Genomic DNA, 26443 nt, shown 5'->3' with positions numbered 1-26443 from the left:
CAAACATGAAATGAAAAAAAAAAGGAAACTCAAATTGGTTAATTACCAAGTGAATAACTCAAACCTAACATTCAGTCTTCACAAGCAATATGTCAGATAGCTACAAGAAAAAAAATATCCTGTGGTTAAAAAACTGAACAAAAGTAAAGAGGCTGTGATGTGTGAAAGATGTGACGAAGAAAATCAAATAGTACTCAAACACCAAAATTTTCAATGGCTCAATTAAAATCAGCCTTATTTTCTATTTTGTAACTAACAAATTTATAAAAATAATATCAATAACTTTGATACCAAATTCTCTGTACTATTAAACTTACCAAACTTACTGTACTATTAAATATATAACATATATTTGATATATACCATATGTACCATACATATATACTATAGGACTAAAAATATTTTGATTATATAATTAAGTTACAATTATATAATTGATTAACAGAGGATCAATTATTCATTTTACTAGCAATTTAACTGTTGCCAAATGAAAGATGTTTTGTTTCTTTCCTTAAGCCCTCTTTGATTTTTTTTTTTTTTAAATTTTCTTATTTATTTATGATAGTCACAGAGAGAGAGGCAGAGACACAGGCAGAGGGAGAAGCAGGCTCTATGCACCGGAAGCCCGATGTGGGATTCGATCCCGGGTCTCCAGGATCGCGCCCTGGGCCAAAGGCAGGCGCCAAACCGCTGCGCCACCCAGGGATCCCCTCTTTGATTTTTTTTTTAACTATCTTTGCCTTCATGGGTATTTCAATTTTTATTAGAAATCTGAAATGTTTCCCTAATAGAATGAATAAACCAAAGAAAAGATTCTTTCTGAAAAAGGGTAGGGAGAGGAATAGAGAGAAAAACTGGTTGAAACATATAAGACTATTCAGATGTGTATTTTAAAAAATACATACATGCAAATGATGAGTTAATACTAGATAGTTTATCATTACAGGATTCTTTTTCTTCTGCATGCTTACTTACTACTTTCCCTTAACTACACTCACTGCTGAGCCGTTTTTCCTTTCTTGTTTTTGACCTTCCCTGTCCTACATGGATGCTGCTCCCCCAACTATTACTGCATAATGTACCTCCACGTTTATAAATAAGCTTTTCCCCTACACCTGCCCCCCTCCAAAAGCTGCTTTTGCTTACCTTAATTTAATGGCAATAAAGCAGCCCAGCCCTCTGCATGGAACAAAAATACAGCAGAAGTTCAAATTTTCTACTTAAAATCTCTGTCCTACAGTATAATGTTTGAGTATGGACTCGAGTATGAATGTGCAGGTTGAACTTTCAGTTCTACCATACACTAGCTATGACCTTGGAAAGTGACTTAACATCTCCATGCCTCTCATTTTGTATATTTTTTGAAGACTTTGTTTATTTGAGAGAGCAGAAGAGAGTATATGCAGGGGAGAGGAGCAGAGGGAGAAGGAGAAGAGAGCCCACTGAGCAGAGAGCCTGATGAGGGGCTCCATCCCAGGATCATGACTTGCCAGAGGCAGACGCTGAACCGACTAAGCTGCTCATTTTAAAAGAGAAGTAATGAGGGGCTCTTGGCTGGCTAAGTTGGAAGAGCATGCCACTCCTGATCTTGGGATTGTGAGTTCAAGCCCCACATCAGGTATAAAGATTACAAACAACAACAACAACAACAAAAAGACACCCTTTTTGTATATGCACAATACATAAGCACATATTAAATATTGTCCTTTGGTACTATTAGTATTTTAATTTTAAATTGTTCTCTATTAGAGTATCTAAATTTCTCTTTAACAAAACTCTTGCCTAAGAAAACTATTAGGTATTCAAAAACTCACATAAGATAATAATTGGTTCACTTCTATTCTTTCTCTGAACAAATCTTAGCCAAAAACAAAACAAAACAGAACAAAACAAAAACTGCTGAACATCTACAAATAGTATCACAGAGCAAGAATACAGACATTTTGAAGTTGTTTATAAAGATGGGATAGCTTGGCACACATGGGTGGCTCAGTTGTTTGGGTGTCCTACTTTTGATTTCAGCTCAGGTCACAATCTCAAAGTCCCAAAATCGAGCCCCATGTCAGGCTCAGCGTTCAGTGTGAAGTCTCCTTGTCCTTCTCCCTCTGCTCCTCCCTCCAACTTGTGTTCACTCTCTTTCTAACAAATAATAAGTAAAATCTTTAAAAAAAAAAAAAAAAAGATGGCATAACCTAAGACACTTCATCTACTTGTTTTCAAACCATCCCAGTATCTGCTGACTCTATACCTACCATCAAAAACCATGACGACAGCATATGAGAATAAAAAATAGAAAAGCTGGCCCACAGCAGTGCTGCTTAATTTTTCTAAGCTGCCATCAAAAATAGAATGAGTCTCAAAGCACCTGAACCCAAATTAAGCCAGTAAGAACTCTAGCTCTGAGATAAAATTCAAAGTCCATCTTTGGACATAAATCCAGGTAAGATTAGAGTTGCTGGTGACTATTTCTACTTTAGGCGAAAATTATGTGTTAAAATCTAAATTCCCAGGTAAGTTTATAAGTGGCAAGCTGCCACTTGAAAACTACTTTTCTGTGCATACTGCTTTCTTACTTTGAAACCTTCCTGCTGTTGACATTTTGTGAACAAGGAAATTGACCAAAACAGCAGAAAACAGGCAAACTCAAAGTGCTTCATCTCAATTGAGCAAGCTGTGCTACACCTTCATCAATGTGAAGATGTAAATACGTAAAAATGCAAAAATGAACATATCCCAAATTTCACCCACCCTGTCCCAAATATTTCAAACTCTATCACCAGATACACAGAAGAGTTATTTTGCATGAATTATTAGTAATAGCAAAAAGGAGCAATAGTGCTAGCTTTCGCTTCCACACATACATAGGAGAAAAATGAGAAAAAAAAGACAATGAGAGGCAGGAATGAGAAGGCAAGAGAGGAGCAAATAACTAGAACTGACCCAAAGTTTAATTCCTGTCTCTCTCTCTCTCTCTCTGTTTCTCATGAATAAATAAAATTTTTTTTAAAAATCACGGAGACATCAGATTTTATTAGGAGGCCTAAAAATACTTTATTCAACAGAAAATACAATGTTCTTTTGTGATCTGTTCCTCCAGGCCTCAACAACTCTTGCAGCATTCTCTCATCTCCAGAGTATTCAACCCCAAGTTTGAAAACCCTGTGGGAAATCAAAACCGTAACACAGGGGGATCCCTGGGTGGCTCAGCAGTTTAGCACCTGCCTTTGGCTCAGAGCGTGATCCTGGAGTCCCAGGATCAAGTCCCGCATCAGGGTCCCTGAATGGAGCCTGTTTCTCCCTCTGCCTATGTCTCTGTCTCTCATGAATAAATAAATAAAATCTTTTAAAAAACAAAAACAAAAACAAAAAACAAAACCGTAACACAGAGGCAGGTGGTTCCCAAGAGATGGCACAAACCAACTCCTGCATTCTGTGACCAGGGTTCCAGAGGCCTAAAGCTGTGAAGGGTGGTTACAGACTGAATTGTGTCCCTCAAAATTCGTATGCTGAAGTCCCAACCCCAACACCTCAGCCTGTGACTATCCTTGAAGATAGGTGGTTTTCAGAGGTAATTAAGTTAAAGTGAGATCATTAGAGTGGGCCCTAATCCAATGTGACCGGTGTCCTTACAAGAAAAGGCAATGGGACCCAGGTATAGAGGGAAGATGATGTGAACCCACAGGAGAAGATGGCCATCTATAAGCCAAGGAGAAAGGCTTGAAATAGATCATTCCCTCCTGGTCCTCTGAAGCAGCACCCTGATACCTTGACCTCAGACTGCTAGTTTCCAGAAGTATGAGACAATAAACTTCTGTTATTTGAGCCACTCAGTCTGTGGTGCTTTGTTACAGGGGCCCTAGCAAGCTAATATAGGTGACTTGCCTCACATCGTATGGCAAGTGATGGAAAACAGAGCCAGAATCAAATCCAAATTTCCAGACTCTAATATCCATGGGACTTTCCACCTCACTACACTCCCTTTCAACTTACCTCCCTGTTTTTGCTCAAAGTCCTCCCCCACAAAAATCCCAGAATTATCCAACTTGTAAAGGACCATGCTAAATATATACTGTTGATGCTGAACTCTTGTGAGCTAATCTCCCACATCACCAAGAAGACATTTTTGCATAGACATCTCATGAACTCGCAAAGTCTAAATCCACTACTCCACAGAGTTACTATGACACTATTTTGGAACCTAAGAAAGTCTAGGTACAATAGCCAACACCTTGGACAAGTCATCTAACCTCTCTAAGCCTCAATTCCATAGTCCTAACACATATTCCACAAATACAAAAACCCAGGACACCTGGGTGGCTCAGCGGTTGAGCGTCTGCCTTTGGCTCAGGGCATGATCCTGGAGTCCTAGGATTGAGTCCCACATTGGGCTTCTGGCATGGAACCTGCTTCTCCCTCTACCTATGTCTCTGCCTCTCTCTTTCTCTGTGTCCCTCATGAATAAAAACAAAAACCCTTCAAAGGGACCATGTGAAGATTACAGTAACCGATCTTTTGAACTGTAAGGTATTAAAAGTAGTACAAATAACTTCTCTCTCTGGCACCATGTTTTTACTCATTCAAACTCAAAACCATTTCTGTTTCCTTCTCAATAACCAGTAATTCACCTTGCACTGACAGTTCTTTCTCTATAAATCATTTTTCGTCACTACTTTCTAATAAATCCAAGTCCTCGTAATTTCAAATCTGCACAACTCTGAATGACTGATTTATCAGCTCCCAGGTTCCTCCTCATCTAATCTATATCATATCCTAATCTCAGATTTATCTTCCTAAAACACTCAGCTCAGAAGTCTTCAGAGGCTCCCTAATGCACAGAACAGGTCCCAGCCCCAGAGCCCTGTACTCTATGACACAACTGCATCCCAGGGCCAGTTTATCTCAAGGCTAAGCTTACTTCATGACCAAGGGCCTTGCCTCATACTTAGCCAGTAAGAACAGATCACCTAACAACTTCAATTTGGCCCTACTTGTTTCTCCCCTTGAACTTTCCACTGGTGAGTCCAACTGTCACAACTGGATCTTCTAATATCTTTATAAACTTTCTCTGACTGGGGCACCTGGGTGGTTCAGCCTGCTTCTCCCTCTGTCTCTGTCTCTGTCCCTCTGTGTCTCTCATGAATAAATAAATAAGATCTTTAAAAAACAACTTTCTCTGAACCTTGAACCCAGGCTGGCACAAACAGCAAGGGCAGGTTAGTAAACTGCAGTGTAAATCCCACACATTAGGGAACACTCCTGCTGCCCAGATACATCTTCCTCCTGCTTCTCTCTTGGCCCAGAATCTCTCTGCCCCCTTTCCTACTCCTTAACACCCAGGGTCTACTATAAGTAAATCCAATAGCACTTCACCTTGCCTCCCTCCAGAGCTCCAAGAGAACAACTGCCCCATCCCAGCCAGTAGTTTCCAATCCCATCAGACCTAGCAGCCTCTTTATATAACAAATATTTCATAAAGATGCCTTTGGGGGAACATTTTCAGCTCAGTAAGAATGATGGAAACCAAACCAAAAAGGAGAATGAGATGTGAAAAAAAAGTGAAGATAGAAAGGAGACCTCTCCAAAAACAAATGCAAACCACTGTGATAGTTGTGAGAAACAATTCCAACTCATGACAGGCTGCATTTAATGCATCACTACCTTAATAATATTATTGCACTAACTCACTCAAGTTATCTCATTGTGGGCCAGCTATAGTTTCTTCAGTGCAAAAAATAAATTCAAGTCTTGTGTCAAGATAATTAGTACTTTTAAAAATATAGTAGAGGGAGTATAATGCTAAGTGAAATAAGTCAGAGAAAGACAAATACTATATGATCTCACTCATATGTGGAATTTAAGGGGAAAAAAACGTTCAAAAAAAAACCAAAACAACCCAAAAAACAGAACTTATAGAGAACAAACAGATCCTTACCAGAGAAGAAGTAGGTGAGGGGATGAATGAGGCAAGTGAAGGGGATTAAGAGTACACTTATCATGATGAGCCCTGAGTAATATAGAGAATTGCTGAACCACCACAGTGTACACCTGAAACTATTATAATGCTATGTTAACTATATTGGCATTATTTTTTTTAAATGTCGTAGAGGGAAAGCTATTAATATTAGAAGTTCTGAAACTGAACTGAAAAGTTCCCACTAACAGAAATATTTTATCTCTTGAAGTAGAAAAACTATGCAGAAATAAAGCAAAATATAAAGCAATTTTATTTTACAAAAATTAAAAATAATATGTAACAAACTATGTTGTAAAAGGAATTTTTAGAAAAATGACAGAATGAAAGAAAATATCACAACATAAATGATGCTAATATATAAAGAGTATCTATAAATCAATAAGAAAGACCAATAGGAAAAATAGTAAAGGGCAACACCAAAGAAATCAAAAAAAGAAGAAATACAAATGACTAATAAGGTAGCATGAGCCCACTATTGTTAAGGACTTTTCTTAAAAGTCATGAATATAAAGTAATGCTAGATTAATGTGTACCTTAGAAACCCTACAAACAAAACCAGGCATATAAAATTCCTCAGTCAGCTGTAGTCTCACCATCAATACACAGCAGGCTTTATGCCCTTGCCCTTAAGTATACAGGATTCTTATTTTATTTAACATGACCTTGATATGATCGCAAGAGATACTGATTTTTGAATTTCAGTTTACACTTTCTAATGAGATATAACCATATAATTTACAAACTCTGCATATCCAGAGGTGAGTAATATTTAAACAGTTACAAGGCATCATACAAACACAAAAGCAAAGCAAAGGAGAAAATGCATACCTTCCCTGATAGCTGTGAAAGGTGTACCTTCTTCTTCTTGCAGCCTGATCACCTTCAGAGCTACCAACTTCCCATTGACTCTGGCAGAAACGAAAGAAAAAATGAGAAGCGAATCCATGAAAATATGTTCCCGTTATGGCTCTAATTTCCTTACAATTTATATTTTATGCATTTTTCCACTGAAAATGTCAGTGACTCAATTATGCCACCACAACAAGATTAATTTAAGTAAGGCTGGGAATTTCATATCATCATCATAAATATTCACATTTTAAATATTCTCATTTAAAATATTCACACTTGCCTCATCCAAGATTTAACCGAAGTTTTCCGTGATTTACTCTATGTTCCTTCCAGAATAAAACTAGTACTTAACAAAATCACCACATTTGATCAATTATTCTCAGATTAATTAGAAATCAAGAAGTCAAAATAACTCCCTCCCTTAGTTTTTCCAATAGCTTCTTCATCTCCTTGGCTGAAATATCTTTATCTTCAGTCTTAAGCTGCAGTCACTCAATCCCCAGGGTCAGAAACTCGACACTCAGACTTCTCTCCTCCCTCCTCTTTTTCCTCTTCTATCTCTCTCTTAATATCATCTGGTCCTCCCTTTCTCATTATTTTTAACTAGAGCCTCCTAAGATTATATTTGGTCTGATTGTGTCTTATGATACAAACAGTATATCATCAAAATAAAAGTTATGAATATTTTACTATTACAAGATTACACAAGATCTATCCAAAGCAGATGGTTCTTCCAGATGCATTCTAAATGTGTATCGGCTCTAATTAAAAGTCATATTGCACTTGGCAGATAACTTTTTTATCTAGTCAATTCTGTGAACAAAAACATGACAATCTACATTGGTCTTCTAGGTGAATGCTCTCCTCTACCTTTACTAGGCCTAGCAGCATACTTTGTTAAAAAGAATACATAAAACAAGCACATGTTAAAAATGTAAAAGGTACAAGAAGGCATTTGATGAAAAAGTAAGGATCCCCGGGTGGCTCAGCAGTTTAGTACCAGCCTTAGACCCAGGACGTGATCCTGGAGTCCCAGGATTGAGTCCCACAACGGGCTCCCTGCATGGAGCCTGCTTCTCCCTCTGCCTGTGTCTCTGCCTCTCCCTGGGTTTCTCATGAATAAATAAATAAAATCTTAAAAAAAAAAAAAAAGAAAAGAAAAAGTAAGTGTTCCTGCTACATGTTCCTTTAGCCACCCAGCTCCCATCCTTTGAGGTCACCAGTTACTATTATGCATATACACTCACACACACACACATATGGTAGTATGCTTGACAGAGTACACTGTATATTGTTTTTACCTTAATAAATTTGTGACTTCGTCATAAATTCATAGAGAAAGTTTTCTACTGCTTTTGAAAGACCACAGGGTACTCCTTTGTACAAATGTAGTATATTTAACTTAATCCCAGGCTTCCCTTGATGGTCATTTAGCACGTTCCCAATATTTTGCCGCTATAACAATGATGGCAATAAATATTGTTGAAGATGTAACTTCATTCATGTAAAAAAAATATCTGTAAGATAAATTCCTAAAGGTAGAATTTGCAAGATCAGAACGTATGTGCATATTCAAATACTAATTCTGATGAATAGTGGGAAATTATCCTACATGGAGGTTGTACCAACTTACATGTCCTATATAGCAAATGTAAGAGCTCCTGCTACCCTCCTCACCTATACTATGTTATGAACCATTGACTTCACCAATCTGATAGATAAAAATGGTGTCCCGGGATCCCTGGGTGGCGCAGCAGATTGGCGCCTGCCTTTGGCCCAGGGTGCGATCCTGGAGACCCGGGATCGAGTCCCACATCGGGCTCCCGGTGCATGGAGCCTGCTTCTCCCTCTGCCTATGTCTCTGCCTCTCTCTCTCTCTCTCTCTCTCTATGACTATCATAAATAAATAAAAAAAATGGTGTCCCATTGGAACTGAAATTGCAACCACCACATCTTCAGAGCTAATGGAACCAGCAGACAAGAACTCATGTGGCACCAGTCTGAAACAAAGAATGAGAATGAACCCCATCCAATCGGTAAGGTTTTGCTCTAAAAATTGCTAGACACAAAACTTGAAAGTCCAAGGAATTTATTAGCACAGCCCAACCATCCTAGTGGCATTCCTTATTGCAATGACTGTTGAAATACATTGTTGGTTATGCTGGGCTAAGGATATCTGAGTACAAAGCTCCACAATGTGCCATCTTCTCAGGGTTAGGAGTTGTTTAGTTTTTCCTTGTCTTTCAGCTGCCAACTGCTTTTCTGCTCTGCAGCTCTTCTTTCCTCAGTACATTACCTTGATTTTTCCAATCCTGCCTGTGCCCCAAGGACCTAGGTGCAGGCAAAAGAATTGATATGGAGTCCAACTGGACACTGTACCTCGTGCTCTCACTTTGTCCCTTATGATGAAGGAGGGGGGGTGTCTCTGGCGGGGCTTGAGGCTGCAATGCAGTCACTGCTGACATCTGCATAGATTTTTCTCAGCCCAGTTGAGCTCATCACTGGCTCCCCAAGGGAGGTAGTAACTGGTTCCAGGAACTGCTTGGAACTTTCCCCTCATTTACAGATATTTTCCCCTCACCCATAAAAAAACACATGCACACAACCTTCTTCCCACGAAGCTTTTCTACCTCCCTTGAGATTGTTAAGTTATATGCACCGTGAGCTGAATTCTAGAATACAGGGAATTCATGTTTTCGAAGGTCAGATACTTAGAACACTCTCAGACCATGAAGTGTGATTCATTCCCCTATGAGACACTGAAAGGAGAGAAACCTTCAACTGAACCCATACTTTACTCTTTAAATGCAACTAGAGGTAGAACACCTCTAAGTAATTTCACACTTCATGTGCATCATTTTTGTGGTGAGAAAGTTTTTTAACATATTTACTATGATAACTGCATATATGTACCAGGTCCAGATTAATGGAATTCTGATTCTGAAGCCTAATTCTCCACAAATTGAAACTCCAAGCATTAATTTCTTATAGTTATGAAAATAACAACAGCTAAAAACATTTAGTTTTATGTATTATATCACATAACACTAAAAATCTCATTAAAATTTATACTAGATGGGGATGCCTGAATGGCTCAGCAGCTGAGCGTCTGCCTCTGCTCAGGGCGTGATCCTGGGATCCGTATTCGAGTCCCACATCAGTCTTGCAGGGAGCCTGCTTCTCCCTCTGCGTGTGTCTCTCTCTCTGTCTCTCTCTCTCTCTCTCTCTCTGTCTCTCATGAATAAATAAATAAAATATTTATACTAGACGATGAGCTCCAGGAGTGAAGGAACTCCTTCTGTTTTCTTATGTGCCCAGTATTTAAAAGTGCTTGGTGTACAGAGTTGGCTTTCTAAAGCTTTCATTGAGTGAATACTGATAATGTTAATATACTGATAATTCCTTTCTTATACCTGAAAGATAAATCAAGAATGAAGTATAATAAAAAAAAAAGAATGAAGTATAATAATTGCTGCTTTCAAAAGTGTTAAAATCTCAAATTTTAATGAAGTTTTCATGTTTGGTTTAAATATTTATTATCTTTTTTTCAAATTAAATGTGTAGCCTCTTTGATTTTGATGCATGCAGATGTGGCAAGTTTTCATTTCCTCCAAGTTTTTGAGTCTATAGAATGCTTTGTTAATTAACCCTTTTGTATCCAACAGCCATGCTTCAAAACCTCACTATCCTTTAATTATCTGCGTCTAGACCACTAATCAGTATCTCCCTCTTCTTCACCTGCTTTAGTGGTCTCCCATTAGGAATCATATTGATAGTCAAATTGCTCTTTATCCTTAGAGTCAACAAGACTCTCTTTTCTTAATTAGTTTTTCTCTACATGTCTAGATTCTCACCAGCTACTGAACCCCTCAGTTTTAAAACCCTAGTAAAAATATTAAGTCACTTGCTCCACTTTTGGAAAAACTACCTTTGGACAAAAATAACATTATCAACTTTCTTATGGTTTTTTTGTTTATTTATGAAAGACACACAGAGAGAGGAAGAGACACAGGCAGAGGGAGAAGCAGGCTTCCCACCGTGGGACTTGATCTCAGAAACCTGGGATCATGCCCTGAGCCTAAGGCAGATGCTCAACCACTGAGCCACCCAGGCGTCCCAACATTACCAACTTTCTAATGTTCAAGCTTTGGTGCATATGTTTTTACAAACTTTAGCACAGATGGAAATACTTGAAATTCCAATTTGCTAACTCTAACAAAATGTCATTTCTTTTAAGATACCTAAAGATACCTGTTATTCTATGAAAATAACATAGAATAACAAGGAGATGTTTGTAGCTAATAACTACCTTGTATAGTTTAAACTATTTTATTAAGGATCCAAAACATATACTTCAAACATTTCAAGTTCTTTAGAATAATTACAAAATTCCAATTGAATCAATAAATTAGAGCTGTTTACAGGAAAACATTGAAGATTCCTCTTTAACAAGTCTCATTAATTAAATCAAAAGCTAATGAATAGAAGGCAATCAAGGCTCGATTGGCAATGGAGATATTAATTCAGGTGATTAACACAGTAAAAAAAAATACTTTTAATTGTGCTAATAATGCTACAGAACATTCTATTGGAGAGATTGCCAGATTTTATCTACTTGTCCTAAGCTATTTAAGGAGCTGTTTTAATTTCAGAGATTCTTCATTATTCTCTAATTCTCCCAACAGCTCACTTGGCCAAGCTCACTTCAGGCCCAGGGATGAGTGAGTCACTGCTTTCATCTGCCAGTCACACAGAAAGAGCTGTCAAAGGCAGGATGAGGAAGAGCCAGGGGAATGCCCATGCACAGAGTTATCCACACACAGAGACATGGGGATACTGGGTGTCCTAGCAGAGCCATGTTGAAGTGGATACAGCTTTCAAACTGGTTCTAACAACAAATCCAAATCTCTACAAACTTGAGAAACTCTGGCCACAGTTCTGTATGCCCTAAATTTGTAAATAATAAAATTATCTTGCGGGAGTAAAGCAAGATTTAGGAGTTCTGGATAAGGAGCACAGCCTTTTCATTTTTTTCATGTGTTTGTTCATTTAATATTAAAACCTATAAAGGAAAATGCCCCACTTCGGTTAAAATTTCCAGGTTTAAAAGATGATGCACAGAAAGACTTTTCTTATGAGCAAAAATTCTCAAAGAAAAGCCTCAAAATTTTCTATTCTATTCTATTAGTTACCTCAAATTCATAGGCTAATTTAGTACAATAAAACAAAATTACAAATATTATCTAGGTCATCTTTGAAAATAGTGTCCATGTGCTAACACCTAGAGGAAATTATGTCTAGAGGATACAAAGGAAATTAAGGCAATACACCTAAAAGAAATTTAATATACTCTGGAAAATTTAATATATTCTGCCTCTCTTCCATTATGACTTTGTCTCAAGAGAAACTGCTAGGAAATAATACCAAGTGCAGACAGATACAATGCCTGCTTCCTTCCTGTATTTGTCTAGAAGCAATAGAAGTAAATGTGGATACTACTGAGGAAGCAACAATGGCAAGCTAGAGTATATCAAGGACAATATATTATTGTCCAATAATACATATTTATATATAAATTTATATTTATAAATAAAATAAATTTTCAGCAAAGTCATTAAAAATTTTTAAAGGTACTATTAATAGTGCTTCTTTTGTTAATTCCCTCTTAAGACACTGACTAAAGTGCTGACTTACTGTATTACACACATATTTCAAAAATTTTAAATTTAACTAAATACTTGGTCTTACTATCTCCATCTAAATTTAATTTTTATTCAGGTGTAAATGAGAAATTATCTCAATACTATTAAATCTTTGCAATTCTGCAATATCCTAAAAGTGCTATTTACTATATTACTATCTGAAAAAATAAATTAGAATTTCAAGGTCAAGTTGCCAGTAATCGCACTTCATGCTAAACTTTACCATTACAGAGAGAAGACTTATAAAATCCAAAGATTAAAAAGAGAGTAGTATAACAGCTATTCATTAGAATGTGACTAGCAGTGCAAAAAGTCTGAGTATTTAATGCAATGAGAAATCTGTTTGATGGACAATTATAACCTTTCAGAAACAAGTGATTGCATAATTCATCACTACCAATGTTTCGCCAAATGTACGAACTCTTGATACTTTGAACCAAATTTAGAGTGACATATACTGTTCATGGGAGAACACGGAATAATTACGTTTCAACAATTTAAAACCAGCCAACTCCATACCTTTCCAAAAATAAAATCTGTCAACAAAAGATTTGAGAGTCACTACCTTGGAAGCAAAAGTGATCTCAATGATCACTCAGGCTCCCAAGCAAAAAAATCTTCGCTGATTTGTTTCTCCTTGTCCTCTCACTCTCTGGAACAAAGCAGCCCCTCAAAAGACTTGATGGAACTCAATTTCCCTAAATTACTCCACATTTTTTGGTTCTTATGTTGAGCCAAGATTTGCCTCCTGTAACTTCCACTCTCTGATTCAAGTTCTGAACCCACAAAGACTAAACTAAATGCTCTTCCAAAAGACAGTCCATCACTTAATTAAGTTTTAATATCCTGCCCCTAAATCAACAAATTGAGAGACAATGAATGATTATGTGCTTGAGATAAACGGACAACACAGACATGATCCCTGTGCTTAGGTCTCCCCAAGGAGACAGACATAAAGTGCCAAGGAGAAGCAAGAGGCTCTCACTCATCCAAGATGGAACAATTAAAGCATCACTAAACTAACATCTGTAATTGAAAACTCTCAGATAGGGGGATCCCTGGGTGGCTCAGCGGTTTAGCGCCTGCCTTTGGCCCAGGGCGCGATCTTGTAGTCCCGGGATTGAGTCCCGCTTCGGGCTCCCGGCATGGAGCTTGCTTCTCCCTCTGCCTGTGTCTCTGCCTCTCTCTGTCTCTCTATCATAAATAAATAGATAAGTAAGTAAGTAAGTAAGTAAATAAATAAATAAATCTTTTAAGAAAAAAGAAAACTATCAGATATGTTGAATTCAGTAAGTTTAAAATGTGACAAAAAAAAAACACAAGAACTCAAGCGTCATATTTGCAGAGTACTACAAAACTATATCATTAGTTTTAAAACTATTGAGGAGAATATATCAAGCATCTACTTTTCCTCTTCATAACTTTCATATACACTGTCCTTCACTCTAACAAGATAGATATGTGGAAGTCTTTCCTTATATATGTACTGCATATGACAAATGAAGAAGGAATGATAGAATTTGAATAATACCATTCTTAACCATAATCACTAAATGGATTAGTAATAGTTACTAAAATCACAAAAAAAAAAAAAAGGCTTCCAGATATTATGCATCTCCTGATGGAAGCACTCATCCCCTCCTATGGAACACATACAACCCAAATCCAACCAAGTCTCAATCTAACTACTTATTTAAGGAGATAAGGTAACAAGTTAAATGATACCATTGGGATAAAATCAGAAAAACAGAAAAAACTCGAATATAGAAAATTCTATAGGAAAAAATGAACCTGTCACTTCAATAAACAAATTTCAAGGAAAGAAAGGGGCAGAACCCATAGATTAAAAGAGTCAGAACAACCAGGCAAATGGAATAGCCATTCAAAATTTCAGAGGCATAGAACATGATGTGTTAAAAATGTAAGAAGGAAATGGTGACTGGAGCTTGTCATCATTGTTGGGGGCGCAGGAGTGGAGAGTTAGGGAGGCACCTGGAAAGAGGAATGGAAGAGCCAGATCATGGAGGTCCTCAAGAACCACAGAAAATATTTGAAGAAAGGAAAGGAAAGGAAAGCACTGGGGGATCTAAAGAAAGGTAACTCTATGATTAAATTATGTGTCTACAGCTCACTCACCATGGTACAGAGAATGGCCTGAAGGAGCACAGTGGTGGGAGCAGGGAGGGAAGACGGGAAGACGGGAAGCCACTGCAGTGGTTCCAGGGGAAGATGGAGGCCGAAAAAAACAAAAACAAAAACAAAAAACAAACAAAAAAAAAACAAACAAACAAAAACAGTGTATTGGTAAGAGCAATGGAAAAAAGGAAAATGACATTCTGAAGACAGAATCAACAACCTGTCAGGATAAATTAGATTGGGCATAGAGAATGTGTAAAAGATGATTCCAAATGTTTTGGCTGCAGTGTTAGGTGGATTGCACGTACCACTTACTGAATTGAGGAAAACTAAGGAAGAAGAGATTTAGACAGAGCACCAAAGAGTCCTGTTTCAGAAGATCTTAGGAGCGTTTCCAGTGGAGACATATAGTAAGCATTGGTATTGGTGGATCTGGATTTCAGTACAAAAATGTAGGCTAGACATAAAAATCTGTGAGTCATCTGGAAGACTTCAAGAGAAGTAATAACCTCAAGGGAGAGCCAGTTTTCTGCTAAAGCAGGAGTTAAGAAAAAATTCAGAAAGAGGTGGAGAATATGTTTGTTGATCAGAACACGATGTTCTAGATCTAAAAGACACGGGAAAATCCTGAAGGACAGGGGAAAAGAACAGTGTAAAAGATGTAGTGAGAAATGGGGTGGTGAGATCAGAGAGATAGCAAATGATCCAAGAGTTTATCCCTTGGGTAGTGCCTGTGGTAAACAGTGATGTAAGCAGAGAAGATTCCATCCTAACAGTCTCTTGGAAGCAATAGAATAGGGGCTGCTGTCTTGGCTTACTCCTGCACAGGGCTTCCTCTGAGCATTAGGCAAGGCATGGAGGGGGGGGTAGGGCCAGCCTCTGCAGCTGTGTGGAAGATTAAGGCGCTGGCTACATACTAGAATCAACTGGGCAGCTGGAAAACCACTCTAGGCCTGGCCCCACCCCTGATTTAATTGGTGGTAGGGTGGGGTCTTAGCATATGTATTTTTTAAAACACCCTGGGGTGTTGAGAACCACTCTGTTAACTCTTCAGGTTTCTACATCAACTTCTCGTTGCCTTTCTTCCTTTGTCTGGTCTGGAATACATCCAAGCCTCCTTTTCTACAATAAACATTCAAAAATACTCAGCTATTTGAAATAGTTGACTAGACCTCAGTCTTAGCTGCAAGCTTTTAGGAAGTCTCAGCTGATTAGCTCCTTTTGAAATGGGGTTGCCAAGGTGGACACACTACCAGATGTGGTCTGATGAGTGGTGAGTGGACTGGGAGACTACCCTGCTCTGTCCATTCCAGAACCTGAACTTGTAATTCTTTGGCCTGAGCATGTTTTAAACCTTGAGAGTCACAAAACACTGTAAATTCATGCTAATCTTATTAACAACTAAAACTCCTGAGTTTTCAGGGGCTCTGCAATCATACCATTTCTAACTTGCCCTATGCCTAATAATTCACTTGTTAAATATGATTTCAGGAGTTTGATTTATTCCTAATAAAATTCCAACTTGTCAGCAGCAACCAACTGCTCGTGCCTCTCCTGTATGCTCTAAATTCCAATCCTGTTTTTGATGGGCATTGTCTTCCCAATCGTCTATTCCTAATCTGAGCTAGGAATGAAAACACTTAACAGGATGAAGTCCAAGGCAGTGCCCTTTGACACCACATTCTTGACTCCCATTCCATCACTTTTCTGGGGACTTGGCTTCATAAATCGGCCTTTCTTTCTCTCCTCCCTCCTCTTTTCACTTTTTAAATTTTATTTTATTTGACAGAGAGAGCACAAGCAGGGGAAACAGCAGGCAGAGGAAGAGAGAGAAGCAGACTCCCCACTGAGCAGGGACCCCCCCCCCAACGTGGAGCTTGATCCCAGAACTCTGGGATCATGACCTAAGCCAAAAGAAGATGCTTAACTAACTGAGTCACCCAGGCACCTCCTCTTTTCACTTTCAACCTCTTCAATCTAGTCTTTTGTTTCTGCAGAGGCTCTTTCCCAGACCACTACAATGACCACCCACCTCTACTAGCAGACTATGCTAGAAAATTTGCATCTGGCACATAATTAGGGCTCAGTGGTGAACAAATGAGCCAACCTCTTACTGTGTAAAAGAGGTACAAGAAATTCTACTACTCTTAGGGATCCTTAATCAGCCAGTTGTAAACTCACTAAAGGCAACAGCACAACACTCAACTGCCTATCATTCTCTTGCCTATCAGAACATAAACAGGAACCTTTACCCACATTTGAAAAACAAACAAATATACAATATATACAGGATTCTACTGGTCCGCTAATTTAGCAATCTGATCAGAAAAAGGAATTAAGGTTATTTAGGGAGAATATAATATTTATGAACTCCTATATTGCTATTTTGATTTCTAACTACTAAGAAATCATCTATGTGATAATCTGTCCTAAAATATTTCATTGGAGAGAGTGAATGAGAAGGGCATGCAGAGAGAAGGTCACATGACTTCCCCTGGATCTGGTTCACAGAAGCCATCTTCTGTGAATATGGAATCTTCCTGTGGTCATCTCAAGGCAGCTAATTTTTCTCCAATTTTTCATAGTTCCTCAAGGATGATTGACAGTAATGGGACAATCTCAACCCTAATTTCCTTAAAATTCAGTGAAACAGTCATATTAAGTCTTAAATCAGAACTCCTTAGAGAACCATTGTACTCTGAAACTTCCCAAGACATCAGATAATTTAATTCACTCTTATATTTGTTCTGCATTTTGGCGCCAGAAGCTCACTCACCTTAGTAGCAGTGATGTAAGCAAAACAGGAGGGGAGTAATTATACTTGTTCTCTATCACCTTTCTACCCAGTGACATTTTTTGTGTGTCAACTTCAAACCTTAGCCTTTCCTGGGTTTCTGATGCTTCTTCTCCTTCGTTCACTGAGCTGCACTGTATTGTGGTTATCTGGTTTGTGTTGGTTTGGTTTTGAGAGACTTTTACCATCCACTTTGACACATTAATATTCCAGAGTTTTAGGGCAATAGACAGTACACTCCTTGGTATTCTTCTGAAATACCTCCAGATACAAGGAACCATTTTATTTTATTTTATTTTATTTATTTTTTTACAAGGAACCATTTTAGATAAAGCAAAAGTCACATGCATACAGCCTTTGAGGAGACTACCAACCAGAAAAGAAGTAAGACAGTATCAATTCACTAAAATGGAAGATGAACAAAGGTAAATTGCTTTAAAAAAAATTAAGGAAGGCAAATGAATCAAAGACAAGGAATGGAAGAATTGTTCACATATTAAAAAAAGAAAAAAAAAGAGGAGCACAAGGCACAGAAAAGATGCACAGGACACCTACAGATATAAAGGTAGGTGGTTTACACATATTCCTGAAATTACTAGAGAGGGTGTCTTTATTTGATGAGATGGGAGGATTTCATTAAAAATTAAGTAAAATGTAGTTTTAGTTTTTAGAAATTGATTTTTCACACAGAGTGAGTTTTGAAATTCCCTGTGTTAATTATTTCTACAAATTTTTCTCCATAACATACAATTTATGTCCCTAAACATACAGCACCCAGATGTGCTCCCACGTACTGAAACCTAAGATTGAAGGGACGGTGTGAAGGTTAAGAAAAAAAAAAGTAGTGAGTTTTCCCTGTTTTTCCCTATACCCACTTTCAAGTACACTTGTCTAGGGAAGCATATTACTGCGGTCTCTGAAAAGGCAGCATTTTACATTTCTAGAGAAATCAAATTTTCTCTTTTTGAGGTCAAGTTGCCACTTCAAATAGATTTTTATCTTCAGAGGCTTTTTTTCCCCATAGAAAATGGTTCAAAAAAGCAGAAAAGTAATGGATCTACTTTTTGATGATAATATCATTTTTCTCTATCTTGAGTTACTTATTATTTTCTAGCTAATGTTTACATACATCTCATACCATACCTAAATATGAAAATCAAATCCACTCATTCATATTTAAAAAAAAAAAAAGTCTAACCAGAGCATCACCATCAGAGTGAGTCATTACACGAGCTGGTATTAAAGAAGAGGATAAAGTCTGATGCTCAACCTTATAACATCTCAAGCGTCTCAGTTCAAAGATATGTTTAAACCATGATGTTCCCATATCTGTAACAGAGTCAGAAATGTTCTCTGTTTTCTAGTAGAGGAACACATGTTTAGCATCATAAGAAAGAAGTCAGGTTTCCACTCTCAGGAAAAAAAGCATCTCCAAAAAACTTAAATGAGATGGACCAAAAAGCACATCACTGATTCACCACAAGGCTTTAAGGAATCCCCAAATACTCATTGCCAAGTAGTGTAAACCACAGAGATCTTGCATTTTTCATTCAAACATAGCCATATGAAATTAAGTGAAGTTTGGAACAGCAGGATAAAACAAAGCAGCCCTGGAGAGCCATTAAGGCAAGGGTATTCAGAGTTCAGACTATTTTCTACCCATTCTAATAAAGACACAAACACACACAGACATACACAGACATACACACACACCCATCCAGTTTATATTACAACCAGGATGTGAGTTGATTATTTTCTTTTTTTGGTTTGGTGGCAAAAGCCCATGGAAATCCAACAAGGATAATTATTATAAATACACAGTAGCTTGGTTAAAGGACCAAGACTTATATGAAGTCAAGAGGATTATGAGTGCTTTTTATTTTCTTCATTAAAACATTACTGTCATAATTATAGAAAATATGTCACTGTTAAATATCTTTGAAATGAAATTTTAAAACAGTATTTAGCAAAGCCAAATTTATCTAGTTTGAATGAAGTCTTTTATGACAAAAAAGGATTGGAGAACAATTCTTAGGCATCGTGAATTACTTTTTTTTTTTTTAGAGATGAGGGCTTTTTTTTTTTTTAGATTTTATTTATTCATGAGAGAGACAGAGATAGGGAGAGAGAGAGAGAGAGAGAGAGAGAGAGAGAGAGAGAGAGAGATAGGCAGAGGGAGAAGCAGGCTTCATGCAGGGAGCCCGATGTGGGACTCGATCCGGGAACTCCAGGATCACACCCTGGGCTGAAGGCAGCGCTAAACCGCTGAGCCACCCAGGGATCCCGGCATCATGAATTACTAAATCTAAAAGACTATTACTCTCCTAAAAATAAAAGTGGCACTAAAATGGACTGCTGTAAAGGCAAGCAGGGTGTCAAAGTAAAAAATGACTCAATTACACATAAAGTTGAACACAATCCACCTACACATGTTGAGGATAGGGTTTATATTAATTCATGTATTACTAAAGAGCTGATTAAATAAAGACTTTATGAAAATTATGTATAATTGATAATAATAAGTTCTATGTTGGTATTACTTCCAAAACCTAGCAATGGAGCCAGAGTACACATTAACCTGATTTGGAATCAAATGGTTTTATATAAAGCCAGTAGGTTTAAAATTAAAATAGGTGTCTTTAAGTCAAAAATAGCACTTGCATTGAATATCACTACTGGTAAAGCACCTAGGTTGGGACCAGCTCTGGGCCAAGAACTTTATTTACAATGTCTCATTTAATCCCTGTAACAAATTTGTGTGATGGATACTATCCTCATCTCCACTTATAAAGAAATGGAGGCACAGTTCCAAATCACACAACCAGAAAAGGCAATGTCAGATTTTTCAGGAGGTCAGACTTCAGAATCCACTCATAAATTAAATTCTCTGGGGGGGGGGGGGGGGGTAGCAATAATCAGTGTAAACCAACAGAAGGTATGTGATCCACATTCTGACCCTACTCCTACAAAGGCACTCTGCTTACATCAGTATATTATTTCAGACACTTGTGATCAAATTATTTCCTGTCAAAGATATGTCATTATTCTTTGTTTTCTAAGATTTTTTTTACAAATCCTAAAATACATCAATATATTTTAGAATAGTATTAATAAATCTTATCTTTTTTAAAAGATTATTTTTAATTTATTTATTCACAAAGACACAGAGAGAGGGGCAGAGACACAGGCAGAGGGAGAAGCAGGCTCCATGCAGGGAGCCTGACGCGGGACTCGATCCCGGGTCTCCAGGATCACAACCTGGACTAAAGGCAGCGCTAAACCGCTGAGCCACCTAGGCTGACCAATAAATCTTATCTTAATTGTAAAAGGAACACATGGCAAATGGTTGGCAAACACACACAAAAAAAATTGTTTTCAACAATAATTCCATTATTCAGAACTAATTTTTCAACGTGTGTGTATCTTCTAGACTTTTTTCTGTGTGCAGATTTTTTTTTAAATGGTATCCCATTTTTATACTTGGTTATTTACTTTTTGTTGTGGTTTAATAATATATCTTTTTTTACTGGATGAGCCAAAATAAAAATCCTGGAAACCTCAAGTTCAAATAAGCAGATATTTTCCTTTTAAGGAAAATAGCCCCAGTACTTCTTTCTTTCATAAATTGTCATGACTTTCATTTCAGTTTATTGGTGAAAGCAACCCCACTAGCCAAGAAAGAGAGATCTGACAGAGGAAGCAAGTATGGGTCTGATGGCTACATGGGGACAGGACCTATGGGGCACAGTTCCTTGAGCTGGCCTGGCTGGAATTTAATGTAATGGGACTGCTCCATACCCAGTGATGGAAAGCAGCCAATCAAATCATCTCCAGGAGAGATATACTAGAAGATCTGACTCTATGAACCCAGATACATGACCTTAGATTTGGAAGAACTAAGACTTGTGGCAATTGACTGCACTTGAAGAAAAAATTTCCTATGTCCTGACTACAAATCTCTATTCTCAAAGGCCATCTATCAAAGTCTCCTCAACACACTTAAGAAGGAGTGTCATCACAGCATCCCTAAACATGTTTCCCAATCAATACACACTCAGTGTTTATTAGTCGAGTATGTTTTAATAGCACTGTGATCGGTGCTGAAGAATACATATATGTATAAGAGTACATGGCATACATATGAATATAAGTTACATACATATGAGGAAGTAAAGGACATAGAAAGCAAGACAGTAACTGAATCATAAAAAGAAAGAGAAAATAATTATTCTGACATCTTTTAAAATAGTAAGGCTTTATTCAAGACTATTATAACAGGGGAGACAGAGACAGGGCTCAACTCTGAATACAAGAACAAGGGAGGATTTATAGCCATGGAGCAGGTTAGGGGGTCATTCACTGATGGATGGAAAATTACTAAGAAGTGACATCAAGAGTAGGGGGATTTCCTGATAAACTGATCTAACAGTGTCCTTGCTTGTTTTAATGCAGGCCAGAGCAACTGGATAGCAAGGGTGGGGAGATTTTCTCTAAATGGCAGGATTTTCGCTAGAACTAGGCTAGGAAAGCCTGGCAAGGACAGGAGTTGCCAGAGTGGGGATGGGAGGTGGGGGGGGTGGGTGGGAGGTTGGATTGTGGCAGGAAAGTCCAGGAAGAGGACTCAGAGGAGATAACTAAAGTTTACTTGAGGCCAGTGTCTTGTTGAAAGCTAGGAAAGTCTCATAGTATGAGTGGGACTTGAGTTGGACCTTCGAGATGCGTTAGGCCATGGACAGGTAAGGAAGAGAAGCCACTTACACAGAGGGAACTATAAAGAAAGATGCAGAAAGAGGTGAGGAGACACACTTAAAGTATAGAGAGTAAAAGCTAGGGCATCAGTAGAACATAAATCGTGGACTCAAGAGGGATTTGGATGCCAGGTCCACTATAGGATTGACCCACTAAAGTAATAAGACCTTAGATCTTGCTGGACATCAATATTTTTATTACCTGTTAGCACTTTTTTGAGGGTAGAGCTCTGAATGAAGTAAAAGCTAACAAATCAACAATGTCCATCTGAAGAAGGCAAATACACATTCCTGATCAATAAGGGCAAGTTAACCAAGCTTATAAGTCTACTAACTGTACTTCTAATATAGATCAAAACAGACTACAATATTAATATATTTATAAATATATATTAACATTAAAACACACTAAAAATTAATAAATTTCCAGGATCTACACTGTACCTATGTATACATACCATATAATATTTGATGGCAAATCTTTATTGTAAAGACAAAGAAAGCCAAATACACAATCTGTTGAATCCAACTATGCTACTTGCAGGGCTTCCCAAGCAATAACATGTGAGTTTATCACCATCAAAAAAGACATTAGCGGGGCAGCCCGGGTGGCTCAAAGGTTTAGCGCTGCCTGCAGCCCGGGGCCTGAATCTGGGGTCCCGGGATCAAGTCCCACGTTGGGCTCCCTGCGGGGGGCCTGCTTCTCCCTCTGCCTGTGTCTCTCATGAATAAATAAATAAAATCTTTATTTGTTTTTATTTTTATTTATTTATGATAGTCACACAGAGACAGAGAGGCAGAGACATAGGCAGAGGGAGAAGCAGGCTCCATGCACCTGGAGCCCGATGTGGGATTCGATCCCGGGTCTCCAGGACCGCGCCCTGGGCCAAAGGCAGGCGCTAAACCACTGTGCTACCCAGGGATCCCTAAATAAAATCTTTAAAAAAAAAAAAAAGGACATTAGCATCCTTTTTCTAAAGAGGAATCTTTTTGCCAGGTTTAGTGCTATAAATTAAGGAAAACTGACAAGGTCTTAAACGATAGGCTATTCAGTGATGTCAAGTCGCAGGCACCAAATCTAGCTTCCAATAAGAAATCTAATTTCTATTCAATGAGACAACATAATTTAGCCACTTTGAGGAGAAACTACATTCCATGGCTTTTCCTTGTACTAAATGGCTTTTGTGGAGTCTGGATTCAATAAATATCACATGCATGAATGAATGAAGTCAACTACTTCAAACAACGGCTAACCTAGCAAACAGCTAGACAGGGCAGATTCCATCAGCTTCCCCCAATAAGATAGTTTCCAGAACTAAGAAATCACAAAAGTCAGCTTTCCTAAATGTCTCTTCTTTGTGTGATAATCTCCGCAACCATAAACAGAAAGCTTTCTGATGTGCTTTTCATTGAAGTTTGAAATGAGTGTTAGAAGATGAAGTCTCTGACTTCAGGGGCAACATATCCCAAAAAGTAATTAAATATTTACTCAGTTTTTCCCTAAAATGAGGAATGGATACAAATATCATGACTCTTCTTCCAACTATAGAAGATGGGAAATCATCAGTAGTCATCCAGCTGAGAAATTCTCTCCCACAACAGCACCTTATATACAAATCCTAGCCCAGAAAATAAATAAGACTTTAGCTGGTCTAATAGGTTATCTTATAATAAGTTTTTAAAAAGTAATAGATCTGATGATCCCTGGGTGGCGCAGCGGTTTGGCGCCTGCCTTTGGCCCAGGGCGTGATCCTGGAGACCCGGGATCGAAACCCACGTCGGGCTCCCGGTGCATGGAGCCTGCTTCTTCCTCTGCCTATGTCTCTGCCTCTCTCTCTCTCTCTCTCTCTCTCTCTCTCTCTCTCTCTATGACTATCATAAATAAATTTAAAAAAAATTTTAAAAATAAATAAATAAAATAAAAAGTAATAGATCTGTAAATTGGGTAAATTGAATAAATATATATAAATCTTTCTATGTCAAATACATGCAAATAAAATATTTAGTCAGAGTAATTATTTACCATTGTTTTCTTTTTTCTAAGATTTATTTTATACATGCTCCTTGTTTAAAAATGGAATGCAGTTATTTATTTACACATACATATATATATATATATATACATCTTCAGTGATATGTATATAGTACCTATAACTACATATGTAGTAATATAAAACTTACTATAAAAAATAAACACTATAAAACAAATGCCCTGTGTCCGTGGTAGATAAACTTCTTTGGTTATAACACATAGGATTACCTTATTCTTAGTTTTTATTCTTAGTTTTTAAATACACAAATATTTAAAGAAAACATACCCTTTATTTTCTTCTTTTTCACTATGATCATAAAATCCAGACCACTTGGGACACCAGAGTGGATCAGTTGGTGAAGTATCTGCCTTTGGTTCAGGTCAAGATCCTGGGGTCCTGGAATGGAGCCCCTCATTGGGCTCCCTGCTCAGTGGGGAGTCTGCTCCTCCCTCTCCCTCTGCCTCTCCCCCGTGCTCATGCTGTCATTCTGTCTCTCAAATGAATAATTTTTTAAAAATCTTTTAAAAATTAAAAATAAAAATCCAGATGACTATTTAACTGAACTCAGATTATGAGTTTGAGAAGGTGAGAAAGCATGATTAATCATATGTCAGAGAAGCATCCAATCATTTTGCTATAAAAATTCACTCATTTTGAATGACTATGGGGAAAGTATGACTGAATTATAAAGGATATTTGGGAAAACAGGGAGATTTACTCATTTCAGATAGATGGAATGGCTCCCACTCTGAAGTAGAATAAGAAAGTGACAGATGAGAGGTTGAGACAACCAAGGTTTCAGGGCAACTCATTGCTACTCAGGAGTATAAGCTTACAGTCCACCATTCAACCTGTCAACTCTACTCTCTCCAACTCTCAAAGACAACCTCTGCTACCTGCATTTTCTTTTTCTTATATATATGAATATATGTATATTTTTATATGATTGAACATATGTGTATTAATATATTATATGAATATATGTAACACAAGGGGAAGTGTTTGAAGAGTAGGAAGGGAAATATAACTATGTAGACTGATTACTAAGTGGCTACTAACACTGTCCCTAGATAGAGATCTGGCCATTTCTTCAAAAATTGCATTCTGATGAAGCATCATTCATCTAACCATATTTACTAGACAAAATAACCTTCAATACAGTTATTCTCTCCAGCTCTTTTTAATTAAACAAGCCCTTTTATTAACACCTGGGTCAATGGCAAATTGGCTCAGGTCATACCAGCTACCACAAAGATTTAAAATTTAATCAAGTCATTTCAAAGTTTATGTGAATAAATACATACAATCTAAACATACCTGCTAAGACACGAATACATAAGGAAGTGCTAAAAAGAACAAAGAAGTGAAGCCTGAGTGGCTCAAGTGGCTGAGTGTCTGCCTTTGGCTCAAGTCATGATCCCAGGGTCCTGGGATCAAGTCCCGCATCAGGCTCCCCACAGCGAGCCTACTTCTCCCTCTGCCTATGTCTCTGCCTCTCTCTGGGTCTCCCATGAATAAATAAAATAAAATCTTTATAACAAGAGAGAAAAACAAAAAAAACAAAAAACAAAAAAATGGGCCAGAAAATTTGGCAAGATGTTCAAAGAACACAACAGGTAGAATCATTCTCTGCTCTTCATTCAATTTTGAATGCTTACCTGTATTCACAGCTAGTGCTGGAAATATACTTTGGGGAGGAGCGGGGCTCAAGGGTACTGAGTTTCTGATTTACTCAAAAACTTCTTTGAAAGAACTTTTTTTAAGGTACTGCTCTTACTATAATATTATTTCCTCCATTATTTATGAGAAAGACAAAAGGGTTGTAAACATGCTGGCAAATCAGGAGTTCCATCTGGCACATGAGTAGAATAAAATGGTTCTAAGAGAAATAGGTGCCATCGAATCTCAGGCCCAAGTCCTTACAGAGAAGGCAGCAATGAAATGGAAAACCTGGTCAAAAATAACCATATCTAAAGGAAGGAAAAGGGGTGGGAGGGGCAAGATGGCAGAAGAGCAGGGTCCCCAAGAAACCTGTCCCCACCAAATTACCTAGATAACCTTCAAATCATCCTGAAAATCTACGAATTCGGCCTGAGATTTAAAGAGAGACCAGCTGCAACTCTACAGTGAGAAGAGTTCGCGCTTCTATCCAGGTAGGAAGACGGGGAAAAAGAAATAAAGGAACAAAAGGCCTCCGAGGGGGA

General features: G+C 37.8%; 1 protein-coding gene across 3 annotated transcripts in view; it reads right to left on the bottom strand.

Annotated features, from left to right (window-relative positions):
• The window catches only part of CDK14 (cyclin dependent kinase 14), a 564290-nt gene that overhangs the window by 366843 nt on the left and 171004 nt on the right, over positions 1–26443 (bottom strand). For all 3 annotated transcript variants that reach the window (XM_055307507.1, XM_055307508.1, XM_055307506.1), the window contains one exon: positions 6803–6882. In XM_055307507.1, coding sequence (XP_055163482.1) covers positions 6803–6882 — 80 coding nt within the window. The remainder of the gene's footprint in view (positions 1–6802; positions 6883–26443) is intronic.

Source organism: Nyctereutes procyonoides, unplaced genomic scaffold (assembly GCF_905146905.1).
Source record: "Nyctereutes procyonoides isolate TBG_1078 unplaced genomic scaffold, NYPRO_anot_genome, whole genome shotgun sequence".
NCBI lineage: Eukaryota > Metazoa > Chordata > Mammalia > Carnivora > Canidae > Nyctereutes > Nyctereutes procyonoides.
This window is presented reverse-complemented; position numbering and strand designations above follow the sequence as displayed.